We start from the raw sequence: 17,494 nt of genomic DNA on the forward strand, positions 1-17,494 counted from the left end.
CCAGAGACCTGAGACAGGTTTTCATGGTGTTTACTTAAAAGCCAACAAGTTCTATACCCAAATAGAACTTGTAACTCAGAAACATGGTCAATTAGTCTCTTTTACTCTATTTCTTGAAAAGTATGCTAATTTTATATATGCAGAGTAATTAAACTGGTTGATTGTAAAGACATTAAAAACAACATAGGTAGTATGATTTAGTTATTCCAGGAAGTACTAATACTATTTTAAAATTATTTGCAAGTATTAGAGCTGAGTCAAAAAGGGAGAGCAAATCATAATTTAAACTTTCTATAAAATTTCATAAATATATACACCTATGTTTAAACATTTCTTGTAAACATGTATAACCATTTATTTTTAAACTTTTCCAAATAAATTCAACAAATACTTAATAGGTGCTTATTATTAAAAAAATCATGAATTTATCTCTCCCCTCCCCTTCCTGTTGGGGTGGAGGATTCAGCCAGATGACCAGGGCCTGGGATTTATACAGCATGGCCAAGATCGACAGTGCCAGGGGCAAGGATTCAGCTGGCCTTGAACTCATTGGGGTTCCGGTGGGCTTATTTGGGGTCAGTTGGTCAGGACAGGTGCAGCAATAGTTGAGGGCTTACTTGGCATCATTGGAACTAGGTGGCACTGTTGGGGGGCTGCAACATAAAGGAAGAGTAAGCAAGTAAGATATTTAGGATTATGGGAGCCAGATCCCCCACCATGAGAGAAAGGAGTTACAAATATATAAAGACTAGATTAAACTCTGAAGTACTGAACTAGAATTGAAGGTATCAACGTGCACTCAAGGTTTTCAGTGAATATGTACACACAGAAATGTGTATATTTGGTGAGGCCACTGTGGAAAACAGTATGGGATTTCCTCAGAAAACTAAAAATGGAACTACCCTTTGACCCAGCAATTCCGCTGCTGGGATTATACCCTAAGAACCCTGAAACACCAATCCAAAAGAACCTGTGCACCCCAATGTTCACAGCAGCACAATTTACAATAGCCAAGTACTGGAAGCAATCTAAGTGCCCATCAGCAAATAAGTGGAACCAAAAACTATGGTACATTTACACAATGGAATTCTACACAGCAGAGAGAAAGAAGGAGCTTATACCCTTTGCAACAGCATGGATGGAACTGGAGAGCATTATGCTAAGTGAAATAAGCCAGGCGGTGAGGGACAAATACCATATGATCTCACCTTTAACTGGAACATAATAAATAGAAGAAAAAAGCAAACAAAATATAACCAGAGACATCGAAGTTAAGAACAATCTAACAATAGCCAGGGGGGAGTGGGGAAGGGACAGTGGGGAAAGGGGATTACAGGAACTACTATAAAGGACACATGGACAAAATCAAGGGGGAGGGTGGAGATGGGGGAGAGAGGGGGGTTCAGCTGGGGTGGAGTGGAGGGATGGGGGAAAAGGCATACAACTGTAATTGAATAACAATAAAAATTTAAAAAAAAGAAATGGGTATATTTGTATGTCTGTGTTCGTTTATGCGTTCACGTATTTCTTTGACCTGTCCACCAACAGGGCTTAAAACCAATGGTTTCCCAGTAGCAATGAACACTTCTTAGCTCTTGTTTTCCATTTACTCTTGTCCTTTTTACTCATTTTCACCGGGGGCCACATCAGCCTCATGGTTGCCTTCAAAGGGCCGAATGTAGAGCTCCTTGCCCCTAGTTAAGGAGTAGTTACATTTATACAGTCCTAAAATTACATTTGGCCCTTTGAAGGCAACCGTGAGGCTGATGTGGCCCCCAGTGAAAATGAGTTTGACACCCTTGTTTTGTTTTTTTTCTAGATTTTATTTATTTATTTTTAGAGAGAGGGGAAGAGGAGAGAGGGAGAGAAACATCAATGTGTGGTTGCCTCTCACATGTCCCCCCCCACTGGGGACCTGGCCACAACCCAGGCATGTGCCCTAGACTGGGAGTCAAACTGGCAACCCTTTGGTTCACAGGTCCGTGCTCAATCCACTGAGCTACATCAGCCAGGGCGACACCCCTGTTTTAAAGGAAACAGGGCTCCTTGGAAAAATGGCTGGGACAGGGAAAAGTACAAGATAAACTTAGCATATGTTCCTGTGTCAAAACATCAGAAGAGCTCGAAAAGTCAAAAGCACACAGAAGTGAGCCTGAAGAGATTCCCATAGACCAAATCTGACAAAAGTTCAGCATTAAATAAATGACAGTAATATAACTTACTGAATGAAGTAGAAATCCTTGAGTCCATACTCAATACAAATGAATTAAACAAGTGAACAAATGGAGAAGGGATTGTTCTTACAGTAGAATATCAATCCAAGCATAAGCAACCATTTGACAACCGAATAGAATAACTGATTCGAGCAAGAAGTGCCAACAGACTCAGACTAACCGGTGACAATTTGATAAGGAGCAGGACATTTACGTAGTCTCAAAGGATCTCCTCACAAACTTCTTTTTGTTACCTTTGCCATGCAGAGACATGGCAGATACCATCCTAACCAAGTGACCGACGTTAACAGGATCAGGACTGGGCCAACCGGGTACTGTGCATCTCATGGCCTGATAGTGAGAACACGGCATCATTTCTGTGGTGTTTTCTGACAAATGTGTATCCTGAGTCTAATCATGAGGAAACATTAGATAAACCCAAACTGAGGGACATTCCATACCATACCTGGCCTATACTCTTCACAAGTTTCAAGGTCATGAAAGGAAAGACTGAAAAAAACCGTTCCAGATTGAGGGAGACAAGACAGAGGACAGCTGGATGCACGGTACAACCCTAGACCAGGCTGCTGGCACAGAGAGAACACGAGGAGGACAATTAGCGAATCTGAGTGTGGTCTGTGTGATTAGATGTCATATGCCGATGTTGACCTCTTTAATGGTCACACTGTGGCACGGCCATGCAGGAGTACTCTTGTTTTAAAGAAATATGACTAAAAGTATTTAGGGGTAGCAGGGCATCACGTCTGCAACTAACTTTCAAATGGCTCGACAATTGCATTGGATGGGGCTACACTGACATCTATAAATAAATGTAAGCTAAATGAACATCTTTACAATGTTGAGTCTTCCAGTGCTCCCTGTACATCATGAAACATTCTATTTATTTAAGATCTCTTTAAATGCCTCTTGATACAGTCTAAAAATTTTTCCATGAAGATCTTGTATATATGTTGTTAGATTTATTCTCAGGTATTCCAAATTTTTTAATGCTATTGTTTAAGAGATCTAAAAGCTTTCATTTTGTTAGTTGGTAATATACAGAAATATAATTGGTTTTTGCATATTTATTGTGAATGTAGCAACTTTGTTAAACTTTCGATTACTCTAACTGCAGTTACTGAATTATCTACATTTATAATCATACCAACATGTCAAAACAATTTCTTGGCTCTGGGAAAGAAAAACCCAGAGAATTATGTTGACTATAATTTGTCAGAAAAATACACACTGCTTGCCGTTTAAAGAAATTATTATACTTGTACAAATACTCCAAGTAACACAATGTTACTTGCAATCGGGTAGTGTAACCACAGCACCATTTTTAAATTAAATCACCCAAGAAAGTGAGGTATGATTCTATTTGCTTATGAGATCCCTAGGCAACAAGTCTCTCATAGGGACCCTATCTTCTCTGTATCAAAAGAAATACATCGCCTAAGGTGCATTCAAAGTAATTATAAACACTCATAAATTCTAATTCTCAGCACGTAAAACACACCTATCTGGGAAAGTTATTATCAACCCTTCACAAATGACTACTTGGAAACTTGAACAATATGCTTTCTACAAAGCTCTCGGGTGGTCCGGCAGCTCTAAAGGGACTCCCCACCACTGCCCTTTCCTCTGGCTCACATTCTCTCCATGTGCCATGAAACAACTTCCTGATGACAGGTGCCCCCCAGTACTGGGTGTCAGGGCACGGTGCCCACTGTGGGTTCTCTAGAGCAGCAACATGTTCTCAGGAGATACTTGTTTAATGCCCCAGGAAACTAAAAAGTGTCTACAGACTAACAGTTTAAGCTGGACAAGTTGTGAGAGAGCCCAAAGTCCCCCACAGGGAACCCTCACTGTGAGGTTAACAGTGAGGGGAAACAAAGAGGCACATTGATTACATAGTCTTCCATTGGGTTGTCTTGATACAGTGAAAAGAAAACTGAAGGAGTTTAGAAGTACATTTTCTAAGTTTCAGTATGGGATGCTCTGGAGATGGATAGTGGTCATGGTTACGAAACAATGTGGATGCACTTAATGCCACCAAAGGTAAATCTTCTATTGTTAAACATTATCTGATACTGTTACTTAGTAACTGTGCAGCCATTAAGGGCACTAACCGTCAGACTCTGAGCCCTGTGTTGGAGTCCTGACCCCAACTGCTACACTTGTGGAACCTAGGGCACACCATTTAACTAAGCCTCAGTTTCCTTGTCTATAACACGGGAATGATAAAATGTGTTCCTACCCATTATAGGCTGCTGTCAACTTGAAATGATTTATATAGGAACTTAGTAGAGTTCATGGCACATAGAGAGGGCTAACTGTTGGCTCTTATTTCCTTTTTAGGTTTTTGTAGCCATACGATTCTTTTATATTTTGTACAATGAAGGCTAAAAACAAGGCCCCAGCACAAAAGGGTTTGTTACATAAAACTACATAGAAACCTCCCACCGAATACATTCCACATTGTAGTAAGTCAAGGGATATATGAGCCCAAGTGTCGATCACCAAGCCAATGGTTAATAAACCTTCAACTTTCATCCCCTAAGAGGCAACGATTTCAAAGAAGCTACAAAACGTGAGATAATTTAACAGATTAACATATATTTTATCAAGTATAATATCGCCATACAAAAGCATTTACTACAAATAGAATTCACATACAAAAAGGCTATTTTTTGTCCCTTTTATATCCTATTTTAGGCAAAATGACGAAACCCAGAAAATGACAGAATTGCACTAGTTCTAAAAACTGGGAAAATTATACATGAAATATACCCAATCATCATACCTGCTCTCAAATTCCAATCAATGAGGCTTGCTGAACTGTAACTCAGAGTCAACTTAAATAGATCTTTGCTCGATTCATATGAAACATACATTGTCAATGGTTAAAGTCCAGGTAGAAAAAGCACACAAAATTATTCATAAGTAAAAACATTTCATACAAAAGAAGTATTTTTTGAAACCTCGACAATATGAAGAAGAAATGTATTAAATTTTAAAACATTTTTTGGAACTTTATATAAAATACCAAAACATTCAGAACTGTTGAACAACGAAAGTATATGTAGAACAAAGCCAAAACATAAAAAAACTATTAAATGTATTAAAAATATCTAAAGCCAAATAAGACATAACTGCACTCTGTAATTCAGAAACCGGTTTAAGTGCATTTTCTTTGTACAATTCAACTGACTACCACTTGTAAATCTGGCAATTAATCGGAATGCAATTAAATACAGATTTCAAGCTTTTTGGCCATTATGTAAAAAAAAAAAACACTTGCCAACTGAAAAATAAAAGGCTGCATACATACTGTAAAAAGCACAACGGTCAAAGACACACAATAAAATTGTATTTTAAAAAATCATACTAAACAAAGATCTTCCAGGCACTTGCATTAAGAAACATTCCTTTTATAAATAAGCACATAGTTTTATTTCAAAAAAAATAAAGATGACTTTTCCCAATGGCAGCTATTAGTTGAGAACTACATCATATATTAGGGATGCATTTAAATGGACCATTTTATGGAGAAAATCAATTAAACTTTAAAAAATATGAGTTTGCCTACTTATTCACAACTTCAAAAATACAGATAATTCCAGTGAGACACAGATGTGGCCCTATCAAAACATTCTACCATTCAATACAACCAACACAGGGTAACACAATACAATGACAAAAAGCAAAATCCACGATTTGGCAATCCTATCCATACAAAAGGGGGCCCTGTCAAAATTCTTTCACAAAACAAACGCAATACCACCAAACAAAACAACTACAGAAGAAACGCCGAATTCTGACAACCCTACACAAACTGTGGGGCTTCATCTTCCAGGTCTTCAAACTGTTGCATTCGTTTAAGCCTCGGCCTCTGACACGTGGGGGGCACATCAGGCAAGTCCCGCTCCTCACAGCTCTCCTTGGGCCTACTGGTGGGCTGCGAGGGGCAAGCTGGCACGTTTTCTGAGTCTGCAACCGATTTCAGCACATGCTCCCGAGAAGCGTGAGCTGCGCCAGGAGGCACTGTTGGGGAGGACGGCGCAGGTTTCTCCTCAGCCCCTCTCGCACTAGCGGGAGCACGTGGCTTGTAAAACGTCGTCCAGTGCTGGGGCTGCAGTGTCCTGGGCGCTCTGACAGGGGCAGTAGAGCAAGAGTCAGAGGACCGTCCCTCCGACGCCTGTCTCGCTGACCTGACTGGTTCTGGGTATGGCTGGGTGGCACTGACCAGAGGGCCCCCCCAAATCCTGATGCTCGTCATAGCTCCTCCTTCCTGGAGTGCACTGGGCACAGTCAGTGCAGTCTTGGCACTTCGGTCATCCTGTTCATGCGGTTTCTCCCCGGTGTTGTGTGCAGTTTGCTGGTCAAAGACATCAAATTTGCAGCAAATAGTAGGGGTACTAACTCCTTCAAAGGTAGGATTCTTGCACAACTTGTCTGAGTTTACACCGCCCATGTTTCTGCCGTTTCTCTCAGGAGGAGAGTTTGCAAGAAGCAGCAGTCTATCCACGGGCAAACTTACAGGTCTAATCTTGGTCCTCGGCGGGTACCTCTCCACAACACTGTTTGTTTCCCTGTCGGATTTCAGAGTAAATGGCTTGGAGCTTTTACAAACATCTTCTGTCTTTTGTGACGCTGATTCAAGTCCTTGGTCTGCAAGCAAATGCACTTTGTTGTCTGAAAAAGAAACAGATTTATTTGAAAATCAAACTTCCTGGCACCTGCTTAACAAGAGTCTGAATAAGTAACAGACAAACATGCTTTCAAAACAATAATGGTCTTAACATTTTCCCAAGTTATTCTCAGTTATCTATGCAGAGAAGTTTTTAAAAAATTTTGTAGTCACTGGTTTTAGAGTGAGAGGAAAAGGAGAGAGAGAAAACATCAACTTGTTGTCGTACTTATTTATGCATTAATCATTGGTTGATTCCTGTATGTGCCCTGACCAAGGATCGAACCCACAACCTTGGCATATCAGGCCAACACTCCAACCCAGCTACCTGGTCAGGGCTATGTAGAGGAATTTAAAGGTGGACTCTGAATAAAAATGTTAGAATTTTATATTTAATGAAATAAATACAATAAACAGCTACAAAGTTCACTGCAGGTTAAAACAAAACAAAACACTTGCTGGAGTTATGTGCTGTGCATGAATGAACGAGTAATTGCTGGGATTTCAACAGACAGATATTCGTAAATTCACCTCAGAAAGTCACGCAAATTTACAGGCCAGCCAAATGCAGGTGGGCCTTTGAATCCCAACGCTTTTGCCAGCTCCCTAAATCCGCTTTACGGTCACGCTCAACCCGCAGCGAGAGCACGTCACACGAAATGCCTTAGCTGACTTCCAGCCCGGTCAGTTAGTAAGCAGACTACGCCACTCATCCCGTCCAACTAAGGGCTGATAGTTTTACTGTGAGGGAAAAACTGCCGTTCACTCCATTTACTGTTTACTCCCAGATTTACTGTCTGCTCTTTCCTATCGAGTCTGCACCCACGGCCCGTGTCTTCCCACACTGGAACTCTGAATTCCATTAAGCCCTGTTCCTTTTTGCTACGTCTCCCCTAAAAAACTTCCATTTCTGGAAAATTTCAGCCCTCGACCTAATGTTCCTCTTTTGGGCAGCGGTCTGCTGACAGGAGCCCGTCAGAATCCATCAGTCGTCACCTCTGCTGCCCTTTCTCCTCAGTTGACACCGCCGACCACTCTTCCCTGGGCTTCCAAAGCAACACCCCGTTGTTTTCCATGTAAACGTTTTGCACGTTTACAGACCACTCTGGGGGCCTGACTCATTGCGTTCGGGCTGGACACGCCAACCGAAGTATATTCCTGAGTTCGGAGGGAAACACAGCCTAGTGGACAAGAGCGCACACTCTGAAGCCCGGTTGCTGGGTTTAGCTCAGTTCTACCACGTCTGGACTGCGCAAGGCAATCTCACTGTCCCTCAGGGTCTTCACTTGTCAAAAGAGAATCGTAACTGGATCTATACTGATGTATGGCCTAACGATCTAATCGTGAAAAGTGCTCAGAATTATTTGGTATACAAGAAGCACTCACAAATGACATTATTATAACTATTCTAATTGGAAGCCCTAGACCATTGGATAGTGAAATAAGCACAAACATAGGTTCAAATACAGACTGCGCTATTTATTAGGGGCATGACCTTTGGCATGATTTCACCTCTATTAGGCTATGGCTGGCTGAATGGGGCAATACTATCTACTTTATAGCATTGTTATGAAGATTAAATCAGATAAATGAAATCAAAATAACAAAGCATAGTGCTTAGCAGAGAGCAGTCAGGTACTTAATGAATGTTAGCCCCCCCACTTTTTAGAGCTGGTCAGGGAGCTATGTCACTGCTGTTTGATTATACATCAAATATAACACATATGGCTGAAATTTTAAAAAGTGGAATTTAGCTCTAGTAATGTATAACATTATAGTAATAAATGGAAGACTTTCCACCAGCTTGACAGTTACCAATCACTGTAGTCAAGGAACAAGGAAATAAAAAGATATATATACATACATATGCTTAATGTGTTAAAGGCAGGTGACAGGTAAAGCATATGAAAAAAAAATTAGGAGTTTTAGGAGTCTACATTTTTTGGCTTTTAATCATGGTTTATTGACCTAGTTTTAAGTCAGCAAACAAGTATTTCACATGACCACTCACCAATGAGACACGCATCACATTTTTCTAACACATTCTGCTTTCGTTCTGATTCCTCAAATGATGCAACTGGTTCAAGAATTTTGTTTTCACTGTCCGCAGTGTGGATATCCTGTTGACGGGAGAGAAGTTTTAAACTTGAGGAAGCAAAACACACCTCACAATAAGCAGTTCAAAGATTTTTCACTTAACATAAACATTACAAAGTTCCAACACAATTCCACATAAAGGACAAAACTCACTTCCTTTGAAGAGAAAAAGAGTGACTTCATGAAATGTTCTGGGTCTCTTTCTCCTGGTGACAACAGAGGCTTCAGATGACAGCCCTGATCCCCCTGAGGTGCGCTGCTACCTGTACTACATAAGGCTACATCTTGTGGCTGCAGGGACCCATCGAAGACCTTCTGGGAATAAGTGATGAGGAACTCTACCAGCCGTGCTTGATTTGAGTATTCGGCAAGAGAAGAGATGGTGATGGGAGCGGTCGTGGGCCTCGGCCTAATGAGACTCGGTCCAAATATCACCCCCAAGTTTTTGGAGTTCATCTTGTTTTCTTCTGCATGATCGACGACTCTGCAGAGTAGAACACATTGAGCTGTATGAGATTTGCCTGTTAGATTTCCTTGATGGTAGGAGACTATGGGTGGGGAAGAGTACAGAAAAAATGGGCTATAGAAATCTAAGAAAAAAATGTATTTATTTGATTAAATGTTGACCACACACCAAGTTGAGTTTTATAATATCAGGATATAATTTAAGTAAGTAGAAGGAACTTCTAGAATTTTACCAGTGGAAATTAAAAACAAAAAACAACCCCCCAAACTACAGGTCTTTAGGCTGGAAACTTAAATATTGTTGTCAAGTTCTACCTCATTGCCCGCAGCTAGTCTTTATGCCTAGCTGGTTGTACTTCCTGAAGACCTCTCTGTTCTACTGTCACTCCCACTGCTGCGGCCTTACTTCAAGCTGTCACCACCTTTCATTCCTATGACTATTCAAGGAAATCTGTATTGCAGTGAAGGCCTTTCCTCAAAACCATTCTCCATACTGCTGCCAGGAAGATCTAACAGGCAAAGCTAAGCACGTGAAATTCCTGGCTCAAAATTCTTTAGCAGGTACGGAAGGAAGACAGTCAAGTCATCTGCCAGGTATGGAAGATTTTCTTTACCAGCTCTACCCAGCTCACTCCTGCTACTGCTTGTTACAGCTGAGCCTAACCAAATTACTTATTCTTCCCACATGCAGGATGGTTTCTTATGTCTTCGTGTCGGTCACCCTCTGCCAGGGATGCTCTTCCGCACATTCTCTGTTGCTAAACCACTATTTGGTTCTTCAAGTCTGGCTCAGGGCTACCTCCTCTGATTTGTGACCCTCCCTCCCATCTGCCTCTGCGTGCTGTGCACAGCTCCCTCAGAACATGCATGACACTGCTCTGTGCTTGTCTGCAGGTCTGCCCCCCAAACTGACAAGCAGAAGAGAAGATAGAAACTTTATGTCTTCATTCTTGCTTTCCCATGCAGAGTCTGGCACATAGGAGGCACCCGAGGGAAAGCTGTCGGCTGCATGAATACATTCATTATCTCCCTTTCCCTAACACATATTAGAAATGAAATGCTCATTTAAAAATAATAGCACAACATGTGAATGTACTTAATACTATTAAGCTGTACATTTACAAATGACTAAAGCCCTGGCTGGTGTGGCTCAGTGGATTGAGTGCTGGCCTGCAAACCAAAACGTCACAATCAGGGCACATGCCTGGGTTGCGGGCCAGGTTCCCAGTGGGGGGGGTGTGCGAGGGGCAGCCACACATTGATGTTTCTCTCCCTTTCTCCTTCCCTTCCCCTCTCTCTAAAAATGGATAAAATATTTTTAAAAATAAAAAATAATAAAAATGACTAATGGTAAATTTACATTATATGTATTTTACTACAATTAAAAAAACAAACAAAAACTGATCAATTATCCATCTACTAGTGGATGCTCTTCTTATACAAAGTTCTTACCGCTTAAGATGCACTATGAGGTAATGAAGACTGTTAAAATTTGATGCTGGCAATTGTCTTAGAAGGTCCTTGCTCTTTAGAAGGATTCGATTAATTTCTATACATGTACTTGGCCATTTTTTGTCTTCGAGGCCATCCTTTTTTGTCTCTTGTTCTTCATTTACATTTTGGATCTCTTTGGCAAGGTCTATAAATTCCTTGTACAATCGGAATAAAATAAATGGTTCTGGGAGCTAAAGAAATAAAGTTACATTAGAAGTATTATTCTGTTCTCCCTCTCCCCCCCTTTAATAATTTATAAGTAGCTTCTGAATGGTTTAGCATGTCCCTTTAGATTAACAAGACTTAAGGTCAACATGTACATTTAGAAATGTACATATATTTGCTACAGATGCAATCTACAAAGTGATTCTGACATAATCACCATAAATCATATCTTTATTAAAAATGAGTGCCCGGCTGGTGTGTTGCAGTGGATTCAACACCAGCCTCTGAACTGAAAGGTCGCAGGTTTGATTCCCAGTCAGGGAACATGCCTGGGTTGTGGGGCAGGTCCCCAGTGAGGGCCTCTGAGAGGCAACTGATCAATGCTTCTCTCACACATTGATGGTTCTCTCCCTTTCTTTCTCTTTCCCTCCCCCCCCAAAGCAAATACATAAAATATTTAAAGGTAAATAAATGAAAATAATTAAAAGTGAGTTAACTGATAATCAGTAATACTCTAAATTTTACATTCATTATTGCCTCAAAGTTACCATAATCTTCAATTGTTTACTGAAATCCAGAATGATACACAAAATAAGTCAAATTAATTACAAAAATCTTATATTCTGAGTTTTACTGGTATGGGGGAAACAGAAAACAAAATGCCATAGGATCCTTGTCTTTTACTTAAATCAGATTGAAGATAAGCATAAGATAATATGACTTACAAGAAAGAAACTGTCAACGTTTTATTTATCTAATTTTTAAATACAAGTTGCATTACCACAAGTAGGCAAAGAGAAAAAGCTCCTCTCTCGAACTATCAATGGGTATGCCACCTAGCTGTCTGCTGGCATAACTTACTTCAGTTATTTCCACTGCTCAGGGAGGGAGAATCCAGTGCAGCTCTGCTCAGCTGGTGTCCCATACTATCTGTGGTGGGGCAGGCACCTGTGCACCCAGTTTCCCCTGCTGGTCCCAGGGGGCGGACACTTTGAGATTAATTTCTACCTCCACCACTGTGTGATCTAAGGAAGGTAACTTAACCTCTTGGAGTTTCAGATTCCCCACATGGTATGTGAGTAAAATGAAAGCTCCTCTCTAATACTGTAAATTTAAGTATGGCTTCCCGCCCTAAAGTCTTGGTCATGTAGTATTCCCGAGACAGGATGAGAGCTGAGAGTATCGGACCACATTCATTTCCTTTCCCTGGCTGGCTAAAAGAGATAAAGGATAACCAACTGAAATTTACAGTCATTCAAAGGTAATTTGTTTCCATTTTTCAGCTGAGAATCCTGTAAAATATCATTATAGAGATACCACTAGTTTCCTGGGCTAATAAAGCAGGCAGGTCCGACATTTACAGCTGAAGAGCAGATAACAAGTGCTGACTTAGCAGGCCTGAGAAAGCTGCAGTTCCGACTGAAACCCAGGCACCGTTAACAAACAGGATCCTGAGCAGACTCGAGGACAGCATGAGGTCCTCTAATTCTGAAGGAGGGTGGGCTATCCAAGAAGCATTTGACCTCTAGATCCTTGTTTCCATTCCATGTTCCTGAGCAACCTCTTGCCCAGAAGCCTGGAGATTTCTTCTCTGCGCAGGGTAAAACTGAGGGTTCTCTGGTTGGGCAATGTGAAGCACAAGAAACAAGTGAGCAACTATCTAAAAACAGGAATTTAGTGGCTGTATGCATGCTGAATGTAGAGATCCTAGAGCCCCCTTACCCTACTTGGCTCTCAAAGCCTGGCACCATACCTGCAGGCAGTAAAAGACCCTTCTCTGGGGTCAGCCGAAGAACAGACCTCGAGATGCGGACATGGGGTGTTTCCCAAACAGCCCGCCTAGATCACATTATAGTAAAGCTCAAATCTTCAAAGCCTTCTTATATCCAAAAGTTTCCTAAGACATTTCAATTCCCAACGCTTTCATTTTAAGCACACAATCAAGGAAGACAGATCAAAATGGGTAGGAAAAAAACAACCTGAAGATCTGAAACTACACTGTCTACGTGGAGACCACTAGCTGCACGGGGCCGCTGAGCATGGGAATGTGGCCAGTGCAAACTGACATGTGCTTCGAATGGAAATTCGAACCACATCCTAAACCACATCCTAAAGACTCTGTAATGACAACAAAAAGTAAAATAGTTCATCAATAATTTAAAAATATTGATTAGATGCACAGATATTTTCAATGTTAAATAAAATATTAAAATTAACTTCACCTGTTTTTTCTTTTTATGTGTCTACTAGAACATTTAACATGCTACATGGGGCACACATATTTATACTAGATAGGGCTAGAGGTGACGCAGAGAAAAAACCGCCTTTTTAAAAAAGCTATGAATATCCTCCACTGGGTAAGATATTGTATTCATTACAAAAGAAAGAATGCCACAATAGAAAGAGAGAGTCAGAGTTCTTAGAAATTTAAACACGACCTTAGAAATGAAATAGTTACAGTAGGGATAAAAGAAAAGCTTAGGAAATCTTAGAAAGTGTTAAAAAGAACACTAAAACAGAAATAACGAACAGTAGAAAAAAAAGGGGCTACAGAACCAGTTCAACTTGTCAAGTATCCAAATAGAAGTTTCAGAAAGAAAACGGGGGAGAAAGTGAGCAATGAAAAGTTCCAAGAACTGAAAGACAAGTAACCAGAATGACGGAGCTCACGGAGCGCCTGAAGCAGAGGAACACCAAGGCTCACCACTGCAAAATTTTAGAGTAGGGAGAAAAGAAGATTCCACAAGCTTTCAGAGGGAAAAAACAGGCCCCATACAATCAAGAATGAGAAGGATCCGAGGCTTCAAAGAGAACAAGAAAAATGCTTTCAAAATTCGGAAGAAAAGTAACTTCCAGCCTAGAGTACTATAATCTTCCACACCATCCACACTTTTCCATTCCCAGCAAGAAAATAGAATGAAGACATAAGGTTTCAAGTACTGGACTGGCCAAAAAGTTCATTTGTTTTTTTCCCAATAGATGGCTCTAGTAACACTTAGTTGTCTTTAACTTCATTTGAAACAATTTTGTTAGATTGTATTGTGACAGCCATCATATACCAGCATTTAAAAAAATTTATCAAAATTGGTGAATTTTTGTATAGCCATTTTAACACTGAACATGGAAGAAAATATACAACATTTCAGCATATTAGGCTTTATTATTTCAAGAAAGGTAAAAACAAACAACAAAAGATTTGTGCAGTGCGTGGAGAAGGTGCTGTGACTGATCGAATGTGTCACCAGTGGTTCGGTAAGTTTCGGGCCGGAGAGCTCTGGCTGGATGACGCTCTGCAGTTGGGCAGACCAGTTGAAGTTGACGGGGATCAAATCGAGACATTGAGAACAATCAACGTTATACCACCCAGGAGATAGCCAACATACGCAAAATATCCAAGTCATTAAAGTTATTGGTGAAAATGAAAAATGTGTCTTATTTTATGCAAAAAGCTAAATGGACTTTTTGGCCAACCCAGTATTTGCTCTTACTCCACCTTGCTCAGGAGATGGACAAGACTAAAACAGAAGAATAAACCAATTCAAAACAAGGCATTTCCTCACAAACAAGAGGAGGGTGGAGAAGAAAGGTCCAGGATAACAGCTGGAGAACAGAACACTGGAGAGCAACATGTTAAGGACCGTGGTCACTACGTTCTCTGAAACTGTCTCTTCATTTCCACCAGGGACAGAAGGCAGCTGGGCTTGGCCTAGGTCATTTGTAATACTTGGCTCATCATGACAATGTGCTGATTGTTCCAACAACCCCTTCACATGCTGCTCCTTGAAGCCATGCAGGCCACTTATTTCGCCCCACTGAAGTGTTTTCTTTGGACCTAATTCTGTGAACTTCAGGTTCACAGTGAGCACAGAAACAGGAAACACCCAGCAGCCCACTCCCGGACCATATTCCTGCTGAACTTCCAGTACCAGCTTATAGCATAGTCTTGCCTGATGCCCCAAGCATGGTGAACTTCCAGGATGCATTCATGACCTTGCCCAGTGACCTCCCCAAACAGCTGTGGACTTTTTTACAAATACCAACCAAGGTAAAGCTGGACTATGACCAAGACACTGTTCTTACTGAATCAACCCTCATATAACAATGTGAAAAATAGCCTTTCCTTACACAGCTAGATTTTATGCTTTCTGCTTAGCTTTCTAAAACTTAATGATGCACTATTTAGGAACACACAACAGGTATATTAAAAAAAAAAAAAGAGGGAGTTACTAACAGGTTAGAAAAAGACTACTGGGGTGGGGTTACAGGTTGCAACAGGGAGAGGCACAGAGGACCCCTTTAAAAATATAGTAATGTTCTATTTCCTTAAGGTGATGGAAAATGTGTTTGTCTTTGTAACTACTGGTCTGTACACTTTACATATATTTATACACATTTTGATATACATTACGGAGAAAGATATTAATATGGTCTATGTCAATGAAAATATATGTGTAGCAAATGTAATCAGCACAATACAAATCATTTTTGCTTTTTTCTAGTTAATGGTAGGTTTCAAGGGTAAAAACTTTACCTGTCGAAGATACAATTTCAAGACGTCACAGATGTCATGCGAACTAAATTCTGAAATGTCTACCAAGTGCATTCCATTTTCCAAAGCTTGACACAGTTTTTCAGTTTTTATTTTGTTTCCACATACACGATAAATTCCCTTGAGAAGAAAGGGGGAAAATATTGCAAAATTCTTCTTTAGTACAAATGGCTAAATGTAGACATCTAAATATATTTGATGTGTCTACTTCAATTTTTATTAACATTTTAGAAAATACTTGGGTGAAGGTAGTATTTTTCAAACAAATCTAAATAAAATAGGTGACTTATTAAAAATTTAGAGCACTGTTTTCCTTTAAAGTCTCCTTAGCGTAAGAACAAATCACAAGCATTTATGTTTAAAAATTTTAAGAGTGATAACATACCTGTAGACACAAGGCTCTACTTTCAATCTCTGAGACACATATTTTGAGTATAAAAGGGATGCCATCTGGTTCTTTTTTTGCAACTTGTGTGAATTCTGCTCCAAATAAGTGTGTTTTCCCCAGAAGTTTTTGATGACCACAAATGATGACTAAATTTTCTAAACACTTTCGGTGACAAACAAGCAGACACTAAAAAAAATAATAGTTTAAAACTGGTTCGATTATTTTAAAACTATTCACAAGTGGACAAACTAGATATAGAGTGGTAACACAACAAAAATGCATTTAAAAGGTATTACCCACAGTGTCTGAAATACATTTAATAGCAAAATGAAATATAAAATTATAGAAGATACACTGTGGTTCAGTTTATTTACAAAAGATCCTAATCAGTAAAATTAATAACAAAAAAGTATAACACAAAAAGTTTAAGGGGCTAATGTAATTCTAGAAAAATCTTACCTCTTCACATTCAACACCCTGGAATACCACAATGCCTTCGCAATCTCTGCATTTCGTGGGGGATCTCCATTTGCGAAACTTGTGAGTGAGAGCTGCCTTTGACATCAATGTTTTCTTGTATGTTCCAACTGAATTGGGTCCTTGTAATAGAAATAGATTATTATATAAGAATCATAAGATGACAGATTTTTTCCCACAGGATAGTATATTTTGAAAAATCTTTAGACTTTGTAATCATTCTATATTACAAGAAGCTATTATTTTGAATCTGCAACATCAAAATAAGGATTAATTTAGAAATCTCTCACAAGGCACACACTGATCAAACATCTTAGCGATGAGTAAAAGTCACCACTCAACCAGTTAAGATACTTCAAAAATAGCACGTCATGTTTTCAGAATCAGAAAGGTAACCCTATCATTAATATACCCTTTATTGAGCTGGGAAGGCTGTTACATAGGTGGCATTACGTTCTTAGAAAATGCCCCTTTTATAAAAGCTTCAAAGAAAATAAGCTGTATGAGGTTACTGTGTCATCAGCATTATTCTTAAATCATTATAAAATTATAGATAAATAGCTACCTGGAAATTTCAAGTATAAAAAACTAATTTCTATGAGTCTAATTCAAGTCATCATGGTAACAGACTTCTCTTTTATATCCTTCAACATCCACAACTTCCCTCGTCCTCAAGAAGTATATCTTTTTACTCTTCTTGCCCAGCTCCTTGCTCTGTTTCTTTTGAAGAGGGTTTTTCGGAATTTCTCATGCACGGCAAACCTTTTAACAGTTACGTCACTGTGTTGTTTATGGAAGATCAAAATGTCTATTTTATCACCATGCTAATACATTTATTTTATTTTATTTTTAAAAAGATATTAGAGAGAGAGGAAAGGAGAGAGAGAGAGATACATCGATTGGTTGCCTCCCATATGCACTCCAGCCAGGGACTGAACCCTCAACTTAGGTAT

General features: G+C 39.8%; 1 protein-coding gene across 4 annotated transcripts in view; it reads right to left on the reverse strand.

Moving 5' to 3' along the window:
• Positions 1-4,812: 4,812 nt before the first annotated feature.
• ARHGAP29 (Rho GTPase activating protein 29) overlaps positions 4,813-17,494 on the reverse strand; it is a 71,750-nt gene continuing 59,068 nt past the window's right edge. For all 4 annotated transcript variants that reach the window (XM_053920085.1, XM_053920084.1, XM_053920082.1 and 1 more), the window contains 7 exons: positions 16,524-16,663; positions 16,062-16,250; positions 15,659-15,796; positions 10,921-11,153; positions 9,157-9,487; positions 8,918-9,026; positions 4,813-6,911 (listed from right to left, as the gene is read on the reverse strand). In XM_053920085.1, coding sequence (XP_053776060.1) covers positions 6,043-6,911; positions 8,918-9,026; positions 9,157-9,487; positions 10,921-11,153; positions 15,659-15,796; positions 16,062-16,250; positions 16,524-16,663 — 2,009 coding nt within the window. In that variant the 3' untranslated portion in view covers positions 4,813-6,042. The remainder of the gene's footprint in view (positions 6,912-8,917; positions 9,027-9,156; positions 9,488-10,920; positions 11,154-15,658; positions 15,797-16,061; positions 16,251-16,523; positions 16,664-17,494) is intronic.

The sequence above is a fragment of the Desmodus rotundus genome, chromosome 3, assembly GCF_022682495.2.
Source record: "Desmodus rotundus isolate HL8 chromosome 3, HLdesRot8A.1, whole genome shotgun sequence".
Taxonomy (NCBI): Eukaryota; Metazoa; Chordata; class Mammalia; order Chiroptera; family Phyllostomidae; genus Desmodus; species Desmodus rotundus.